At 39.4% G+C, this 10,410-nt stretch overlaps 1 protein-coding gene across 1 annotated transcript; it reads right to left on the bottom strand.

Moving 5' to 3' along the window:
- Positions 1-5,388: 5,388 nt before the first annotated feature.
- On the bottom strand, positions 5,389-6,436 carry LOC125591396. The gene has a single exon (XM_048765570.1). The coding sequence runs from the start codon at positions 6,308-6,310 to the stop codon at positions 5,696-5,698; it is 615 nt and encodes a 204-aa protein (XP_048621527.1). The 5' UTR covers positions 6,311-6,436; the 3' UTR covers positions 5,389-5,695.
- Between the last annotated feature and the right edge of the window lie 3,974 nt (positions 6,437-10,410).

Genomic DNA, 10,410 nt, shown 5'->3' with positions numbered 1-10,410 from the left:
CAGATAGAGACGCTCCCAATGGTTTACTCAAAGTGTGATTTTGCTCTATAGGGCGAGTTACTGGTTTAGCTTCGAGTAACCCAGTCTCAGTGATGATGTCGATGACATATTTCCGCTGAGAAAGATACATCCCAGACGAGTTCCGCGCAACCTCAATACCAACAAAATATTTCAGAGGTCCTAGATCTTTCATATGAAAACATGAGACGAGATATTCCTTGAATAGTTGAATCAACTCCGGTTTGCTTCCTGAGATAATGAGATTGTCTACATAAACGAGTACATGAAGACGGACCTGACCCTCGACAAATGTGAATAAAGAATAATCAGATTCATCTTGTTTGAACTCATACTCCTTTAATGCCTTTGTCTAACTTGGCAAACCAGCATCGTGGGGCTTGTTTCAAGCCATATAAGGACTTGTGAAGGCGACAGACTTGTGTACGATGATCGCCAGAGCGAAAACCAGGAGGGAATCGAATAAAGAGTTCTTCCTCTAAATCTCCATGTAAGAAGGCATTATGGACATCCATTTGATGGACTTCCCAATCGCTCGCCACATCCACTTTCAAAAAAGAACGAACACTGACCATCTTACAAACTGGAGCAAAATTTTCTTCATAGTCAAGACCCTCGGTTTAGTTATTTCCAAGAACAACTAATCTGGCCTTACAGCATTCGAGAGTGCCCTCTGGTCGAAATTTCAAAGTGAAAACCCACTTACATCCTAGAGCTTTCTTTCCCGGTGATAGTGTTTCAACCGTCTAGGTTTCTCTGTCATCAAGTGCATCAATCTCACATCGTACCACATCTCTCCAATGCTCATCCAACATCGCTTCTTCAAATGTTTTTGGTATAACCGCTTCTGTTATCGCTGTGAGGAAAGCACGTTGATGTTCTGAAAATTGTGAGCAACTCAGGAAATCATATATGGGACACCAAGATGAATCGACAAACTCACTATCTGATCCAAGATGAGTAGTGTTGAGAACATAACCTTGTAACTTTGACGAAGCTATTTTTTGTCTGCAACCTCTGCCCATAGAAACCTCTTCTATAACCTCGTCTGCTGGTTCTGGTTCCGCAACAACATGATCAGAAACTGCAGTGTCATCACTCTCAGAGACCGTATCTTCATCCTCACCAGAACCCGAAGGCTGAGCAGAAATTTGAGGTGACTCTACCTCAGGATGTGTTGTTTCCTGCTCAGAGGTGGGCACTGGGATAGCATCAACAGTAGATGTATGTGGCGTTGGAGAAGATGGTTCAGGAGTAGTTGACGGTGGAGGTAGACTTTCTAACGAAACATATGGTGATACAGGCTGATGGTCGAATAATTCTTCAAACAGATCAACTGGAGGAGAACTAGAAGCAGCAGGAACCGGAGTAGAAACTGGTGGTGTGTCAGCATATGAAAATTTCGTTTAAAAAAAAACGTCCTGAGAGAGATATGACTCCAGTGTCGAGATTATAAACCTTCCAGCCCTTTTTACCAAAAGGATATCCAATAAAAATAGAATGATTGCTCTGTGTCTCGAACGTGTCTCCACTGTGACGTTGATTGTGTACATAACACAAACAGCCAAAAGCCCTCAAATGATTCTCGGTTATACAAGGCCTCGAAGGGAGATTTGCCATCAAGAACCTCTGTTGGTGTACGGTTTATTAAATACCCTGCTGTTAGAACACACAAGCTCCAGAATTCCACAGGAAGATGAGAATGAAAACGGAGCGCTCTTGTGACGTTAAGGATATGTCGATGTTTCCTTTCGACTCTGCCGTTTTGCTGCGGTGTCCCTACACATGAGGTCTCATGTATGATGCCACTGGTGCGGAAATAATCTGTAAGACAGAGGAACTCAGACCCATTGTCACTCTTTATTGTCTTAACTTTTCGAGTAAACTGACGTTCTACCAAGGCGATAAAATTACGTAGAGTAACTGATGCGACCCAAATCAGCAACTATGTCTCAATGAGGAGCTTAATGTACGAACCAGCTAAGCAACTGATCATAGCTTGGCTTAATGGGCATTTTATGGGCCTTATCGGTTTGATCCATGAAGTTCTAGACCGAGAGAAGCTAATGGGCTTGATGCAGAACGTGGAGGCCTTATGCTCAATAAGAAACCAGTTTTTGGATTTGTCCAAGAAAGGCCCACCAAGAAAATACAAGTCATGGTCGTATAATATATCAATCTGACGGCAATTCCGAGATCTTCAACCATGCAAAAGGATGCAACTAGCCGAAGAGTTCTGCGACCAAAACTTTCAATATTCGGTCAACAGTCTTGGTCTTTGGTCAAGTCAATATTCCTAGTCAAGTCTTCGTGGTTTTAAGAGCTTTGTAGTTTCTAGGATTGATTAGAATATTTATTTTTTTGCACAGCCTATTATTATATAAAGGCTTGCTATTGTATTGTTTTAATCATTCAACTTTTTAATAATAACATTTCCTTATAACTTGTTGAATCATTTGTTCTTCATCGAACATCTTATCTTTTGAGTCGTCGGAGTCTGTCATATCTTCGGGCTTAGAAGTTGGTAGTATCAAGAGACTTTCCGCACCTCTTGTGTCACCTTTCGATCCACATCCCTTGATCGTTTGTGCTTTCTAGCTCATTCGGTGCAAGGCTTATCCAATCCACCAACCTTAGAGTGATCCTTCAATTTAGGGCGTATCATGTGGTATCAGAGCCACTCTGAGGTTTGGAGTTCTTCACAGCCATCCATTCGTAACTCTTCATCTTCTAAGAGATCATCTGTGTCTTTTGGACTACTATAGAGAAACCATGAAGAAAAGCCAACCATTCTTAATTCTTCATCTTCTAAGAGATCACCTTTGTTTGGGCTACTGATCAACCATGAAGAGGAGGCAGCGGGAAAAACACAAGAAGAAAAGTTGTGATAATGGAGGTACAACAAACGCACAGCCGAGATGATAGCAGAATATGAGCGTGACCAAGAGAAGGAAGCCAAGAAGTGACGACCTGAGAGAGACAAATGGAAGAAACCTGTCAACAAAGAGGCCACACGATCTTATCAAATGGAGTTAAACCGAGCAGTACAAAGAAGGCAGTCCAAAAGCCACAATCAAAACAAGTTGTAGAGACTCCATTGACCAGAACTGAAAAGAAGAGGAATAAGGGTTTTGAGAAATGGCTGGAGAGTTTCAAGGCTAGGATCCATCAAAGTATCACAAACCCACGTCCATCTACAATTTTTGAAGAAGATCAGGAGGCCAAAGATATCGAACTGGAGCTATCGACTGTTTATGTCCGAGCAGAATCTAAGGATGATCTCGGTCCAATCTTTGATGAAGAGGAAGAGCCATTCGTTTACCCACATCAAGGACCACTTCTTGTCACTAAGAGACACTTGGACGATGATCTTGGTCCCATATTTGATGAGGAAGACGATCCCTTCGATGATGATCTTGGTCCCATCTTTGATGAGGAAGACGATCACTTGGACGATGATTCTGGTCCAATCTTTGATGAGGAGGAAGAACCATAGGCTGTAAGTGTTCTCCTGGCTGTCCAAAAAGTGTCTGAAGACGTGGTTGATAGTGGACCAGAAGCTGATCATAAAAAAAGATCTCACAACCGCTTATGTTTCAGGTGATATTCTCGGTTCTTTTTGATGTGATAAATTGGTTCAGACATTCGTTTGCAAGGAGTACGACCCAGTGAAGCTACTAAGGCATGAAGAGGGTCTGCAACACTTCATATTTGAGCCAGGAGAAGAGACATGTGATCAAAGCAACAATAACCAGTCCTTGGCGAAAAAGATAGCAAAAGTGGAGCAGAAGAATGTCGGTTCATTCATCATAGAAGGTCCGGATTTGAGGACAAATCCTTTTAAAGGAGGAGGAGATGATGCAACCTAAATCAACAGCTATGTCTCAACAAGGAGCTTAAGGTACGAACAACTAAGCAACTGATCATAGCTTGGCTTAATGGGCATTTTATGGGCCTTATCGGTTTGATCCACGAAGTTCTAGAGCGAGAGAAGCTAATGGGCTTGATGCAGAACATGGAGGCCTTATTCTCTATAAGAAATCAGTGTTTGGATTTGTCCAAGAAAGGCCCACCAAAAAAATACTAGCCATGGTCGTATAATATATCAATCTGACGGCAATTCCGAGATCTTCAACCATGCAAAAGGATGCAACTAGCCGAAGATTTCTGCGACCAAAACTTTCAATATTCGGTCAACAGTCTTGGTCTTTGGTCAAGTCAATATTCCTAGTCAAGTCTTTATGGTTTTAAGAGCTTTATAGTTTCTAGGATTGATTAGAATATTTTTTTTTTTCCACAGCCTATTATTATATAAAGGCTTGCTATTGTATTGTTTTAATCATTCAACTTCTTAATAATAACATTTCCTTATAACTTGTTGAATCATTTGTTCTTCATCGAACATCTTATCTTCTGAGTCGTCGGAATCTGTCATATTTTCAGGCTTAGAAGTTGGTAGTATCAAGAAACTTTCCGCACCTCTTATGTCACCTTTCGATCCACATCCCTTGATTGTTTTTGCTTTCTAGCTCATTCGGTGCAAGGCTTATCCAATCCACCAACCTTAGAGTGATCCTTCAATTTAGGGCGTATCAGTAACCTCGGTCTGGGTTTTGTTCGGTAGTCAAAATATCTACAAAGTTCTTGAGTAATCATCAATAATAGTTAGAAAATATCGCGATCCACAAATGGAGGTAGTGCGATACGGACCCCATAAATCACAATGAATGAGATCAAAAGCTGAACTTGTCTTATTATTACTCAATGGAAAAGAGTTGCGGGTTTGCTTAGAACGAATACAAATGTCGGATGATTTATTATCAAAGCCAGTACTACTAAAATCAGAAATCTTCAACATCTCCATTTCCTTCATGGCCGGATGCCCAAGGAGACAATGCCACAGCTCCCGCGGTAGCTTATCGAACTGCTGAACTGACGCCACGGCCTCACACCCACAAAATAAATAGAGTCCATGTTGCTGTCTACCCGCTCCAATCACCGCCACTGTGATGCAGTCCTGAATAATGCAAAGTAAATCAGATATCTGAAAGAGACAACGTCGATCCTGAGTAAGTTGTAACACATATATAAGATGACATTGTAGACCATCGACAAAAAACACATTGAGCAACTGGAGTTGAGAACCAAGATAGACGGTTCCTTTCATATGAGCTGTGGTAAATCGACCATCTGGAAGTTTAATGAAAACCGGTGGCATGTCACACACATCCATAATAGATTCAATATTGCATGTCATATGGTGAGAAGAACCAGAATCTATTATCCAAGATTCAAGAAAAAATTTACCAGAAAAGCGATCATGATCACCCGTATTGCGTTCATTCAACACGCGCACTAGAGTCTTCCACTGATGATCATTCAACCCACCGAACCCAACACGATCAGCATCTGTGATAGTCGTATTTCCGACGAAAGGAGTCACTGAAGTCGAGACTTGATGCACCCAAGCAGAAGGTTCAACTCGTTTCGACGCTGGTGGCTGAGACATCACAACCCGATTCTCTGAAGATGATACTCATGTATTTGGTGAAGCAGTTTGATCGGTGGATCGTGGTCGACTTCCCCACCAAGTGGGATAGCCAATCTTCCTGAAGCAGTTTTCAGCAAGATGGCATGTGCATCCACAAAGAGTACACTGAGGAGAGGGATCTCTGAGTTATGGCTGTGAACGTCCTCGATGAGATGCATGCACCGCAAAACTCACACCATCATGTCGTTCTTCCATCATACGACTAGCACGCTTTGATTCTTCATCATGTGTGACCACTTGATACGCTTCATCTAGCGAAGGAAGTGGATCACGAGATAGCAAAGACGACTTCACGGCACCAAACAAAGATTCGTCAAGACCCATCAAAAATTGGTGGAGTTTATCTTCTTCTCGTTCTTTCTCAATCTCAGCAGCAGTCTTAGCACACTGGTAATCCGCCAAGCTCGTCCAGATCTTCGTCAATTTACCATAATATGCCTCAACGGCTGTTCCTCGTTGTTGACAGTTAGCCAACCCTGTTTTCAGATGCTGAACCCGCTGACCATTTTTAACCGAGAAACGCTTTTGAATATGCGTCCAGAGGTCATGAGCAATCTCATGGTGACACAATGAGCCGCTAAGATCCGGAGCAACTGTTTTCTTTATCCAGGATACCACCATAGCATTATTCGCCCACCAGTCTTCGAGATCTTTAGAATCGTAAGCGGGTTTTGGAATGCTCCCATCAGCGAAACCAAACTTCTTTCTTGCACGAGAGCCAGACAAAGGTTTAGAGCCCATTCATCATAGTTGGCTCCACGCAATTGAGGTGGAGATATGATCGATCCTGGATTGTCACCAGATGAGAGATTATATGGGTCAATTCTTCTTCGAGTTGTTTCCAAGTGAACCCTAGCTGCGCCGTCTCTTGTTACATTTGTATCTTGTTCTCCAGACATCGTTTCTGACCAAGGAATGTTTTGATAGTATGAACGAAAACACTAGAGCCAATGAAAAAAGGAGAAATGAAGAGAGGCGGCAGAGGATCGTATGAACCAAGTTATTTGGTTAGCGCTCTGATACCATATCAAGAAACCTAGATTAGGTTAAAATGTTTTCTTATTGATCAACGTTAAGATCTTTTGCCTTATATACAACAGCTAGACCTAAGTACAATATGTAAATAACATAAACATACATCAGTTGTCGATATTTACACATATCGCCCAATAAGAAAGCCTTACAAGATGGTGCTCTGTTTCTTTAGGAGAGTTTGGAAATGCTCTTTGTATTCCTTATTAGTTCGTACTTGTACCTCTAATCTGCTTAGACAAGCTTAGAAAGATAACCTTTTTTTTTATTTGTCAAAAATCTTCGTAAAAAGGAAGTTACGTGGCACAAAAGTAAGAAGAGACTGGTGCCAAATGAATCACATGTGTAACCCTTATGTCATCCACAAATCTTATGAAGTGAGCAACCAATGCATCAAGCACTGAATAGTGAATACGGCATACAATACTTCTTCAAAATGTTTTATGAAGTACTGTTTAATTAAATATCAGCCATATAAACTACACTTTAAGTAGATAAATCAGTAATAATTCGGAGATGGAGGAATTAATATGGGCAAATGGAATGTATGAAGAATTTAAGACAGTTTCAGGTTACGTTTGCAACAGATTGTTCTCAATTGGTGAAGATGGTTTCGGAACCAGAAGAATGACCAGCATTTAAAAGCTACCTGGAAGACATTAAGCTTCTCAGAAGAAGTTTCCTTAACTCAGAAATCATTCATGTTCCTAGGACGGCGAACCTTAAGACGGATAGCTTAGCACGCAGCGCTCGGAAACAACCGTCTTTCGTCGTACATATGGATGCAGAGTTACCATCTTGGTTTACAGAGTCAACATGAGTCTGTGAATGTTTGCTGTCAAAAAAAAAAAATCGGTAATAATCTGAAAATGATAAAAATGGTATATTTATGCAAATCTCTGTAAAGCATAACATGAGTGGAGCATAGGGATAGAACACTTTTCGAGAATACTCCCTAAACTCACACCTTCTCTGAAATTGCATGTCCCCAACTGAATAAATAAAATCCAAAGAAGAGAATACCAAAACCGGCATATTCTGATGATAGTTTGCATAAAAATTCTAGAGGAGGATATATACCTAACAATGTTAGGGTAACAAAGCGGGAATAATATTTTTTTATTGAACGTACTCGGCTTGATACATTGCGTTAGGAGACAATTTCTCCATCATTTTTTGTTTTTTTTGAAGCAATTTCTCCATCATTTCCTTTTAGTAATCTGCACAAAGCTTTCAGCATTTTCCCAGTTGTATATTCACTCATGATCTTGGCAACTCTGCGTCATATTGTCTCAGAAGCGTGAAAATAACTCTTCTACACATTGTGACACTACAGATTTTACTGTGTAAGTAGATGGAATGGAGAGAAATGAACATTACCCTTTGTATAATTTAGTTAGTTCAGGGTTCAATTCAGGAAAATAACTCTCTTTTGCATAAAGTCAAACATGAATGAGCTTTACAATTTTTAATATAGAATACCAAACAACAAGAACAAGAAGTTGAAGCAAAAACACAAATAAAAGATATGTATCAACGCACACAGGTGTCCTTAACAAAGACTGACTCGAACAATCCTCATTGATATCCTCGTGATTCACAAAATGTCAAAAACAGAAGCATGACTAGCGGTTTTGAACTGAACCAAAATTTTTGGATTTTGGTTCATGTTCAATCATGGGCACTGGCGAACCCAAAGAAAAAAGTTAACAGGGGTCAAATATTACATATGTTGATCATCAAAGAGCTTCAGACTCATGTTTGTGAAACACTTTTGTACACTAAATTCACAATTTGTGTTATGAAACAAAGTAAACTATGTCTAAAATTATAAATTATTATGTATTAATAATGTCAAGTAAATACACATGAACAATAATAGTATAACATTACACAATATATATATATATAGTAATATAATATAAATAATATATTTAAAATGTTCATTATAAAACCTATGTTAAATGCATATAAAATGAAAAACTGTCCGGCCGGATGCACATATCAAAATTCTAGTTAATATTAAATATAACCCATGTTTAGATAGTCTAAATACATACAAACATTCAATATTGATTGCTTTATCCTCCTCTCGACATCTCATTAGAAAAAAGTATCACAAAACATCTCTATTGTGGTGGTGGGTGGTGGTGGTGGTGGTGATGGTGATTCACAGCTAAGAAAATATACGGTACGGGACTTGCCTTATGATATGTTAGAGATTCGTCAAACTTTTATATTGGGATTAGGCTTGCAACATCTGTGTATTTGGTCTAGAAGCTTTTATTATTCTTTAAAAGAAAGGAAAGGCTTTTATTATTCTTTAAAAGAAAGAGAAAGCTTTTTATAATTAGACATTTATTGCTCAATTGAAATAAATTTCTCAACCGATAGTATTATAAAAGAAATTTAAAATTAACTGGATATATCAAATTTGAGGGAATTAAGCATAGTTTAGAAGTTAATTTCTAAGCAATTTTAAAATAATTTTAGAATATTGACCATGAAAACTGATAATTATTAATGAGTTTCCCGAAATTTGGTAAAGTTTTTCTCATCCGAAAAATGATTTATTTCCCTTTTTATTACTTTTTTCCTTCTTATAATTTTTATTTGCGAAGTTTCTCAAATTTTTTATTTGTTGAGAAATGCATTTAAATAGTAGTAGTGACATGTTCTTTAGTCCCTAAAATAAATTACGTGTTATTCACTAATTTCTTTAAGTGTTAATAACTATATTGTCCATAGTTCATATAAGGCTAATGTAACCCATCCTTTTGTGACGTTTACCAGATAACAAATCCTCTTATAAAAAGTGATATTCAACATTCCATTCTTTTGTCTTCGAGTTGACAAACTGATTTACCATTAAAAATGAAACTTTCAACCTAGTAGGTGGTGTTGGAACCAAGAGAAATTAGACAATCTTATTTGCTTATTTTCTCGATATACAAATTCAATTTGAGTTATTCTAAAAAAAAAGTCAAACTTTCTCTGACACAGATTCCAATGTCAAACCCTTGGTCTCGTAACCACCGTGCTTCCGCCCTCTTTCCACCGCCTCTCACCACTGGTGATGATCGGAATTCCGTCCCCCCTCTCCCTGCAGATCCCCCAGACCTTGCCCAATACCTTCCTCTGTCTCCTTCTATCTCTATCACTCCCCAATCCTCTCGCCATTCTCCTTCTATCTCTGTCACTCCCCAATCCTCTCGCTATTCTCCTCTTCCAACTGCTGCTATTGTTCCTCGGGTAACAGTTTCGTCTCCTCCAGATACTGAAATGGTTATGGTAGACAAAACTGCAGTGGTGCTTGATCCCACTGAAATTTCTACTATGTCAAATGTAGCTGGATCTGAAAGTACTGTTGCTGATAAAGTCTCAACTGAAAACTACACCATTCTCAAGCCTAAATTCTCTTCTGCTCTTCACACAAACCGTGCCTCCTCTTCTCCTCTTGCTCCCTTAAAGCCAACCTCCTCCACCTCACTACAAAAATCAACTGAAAACCTATTTGCTAACTCTGCTCCTATTCTTCCACCTCCAGCAACTAACAAGCTTCAACAATCACCTCATCCAATCTCTGAACAAGCCCCAACCCCTTTTCAACCAAGCTACCAAAACCCTAACCCTAATCCTAACCAAATCCCTAACCCTTTCACTACGTCTAACCCAACTTTCGTTGAGAAGATTCGAATATCAGAGGATAAGACGCTGAAAAGGCTAGCTCCCCTCCAATTCTCTGAAACAAGAAGGCTTCGAGTTCTTATCCCTGATGAGGTTTTCCAAAAAGGGGCTGATCTTCACAA

This window comes from Brassica napus, chromosome C8 (assembly GCF_020379485.1).
Source record: "Brassica napus cultivar Da-Ae chromosome C8, Da-Ae, whole genome shotgun sequence".
NCBI classification, from domain to species: domain Eukaryota; kingdom Viridiplantae; phylum Streptophyta; class Magnoliopsida; order Brassicales; family Brassicaceae; genus Brassica; species Brassica napus.
This window is presented reverse-complemented; position numbering and strand designations above follow the sequence as displayed.

Bases quoted from the DNA above. Each gene is read 5' to 3' on its own strand.
- LOC125591396 (XM_048765570.1), bottom strand. From the start codon at position 6,310: ATGGGCTCTAAACCTTTGTCTGGCTCTCGTGCAAGAAAGAAGTTTGGT.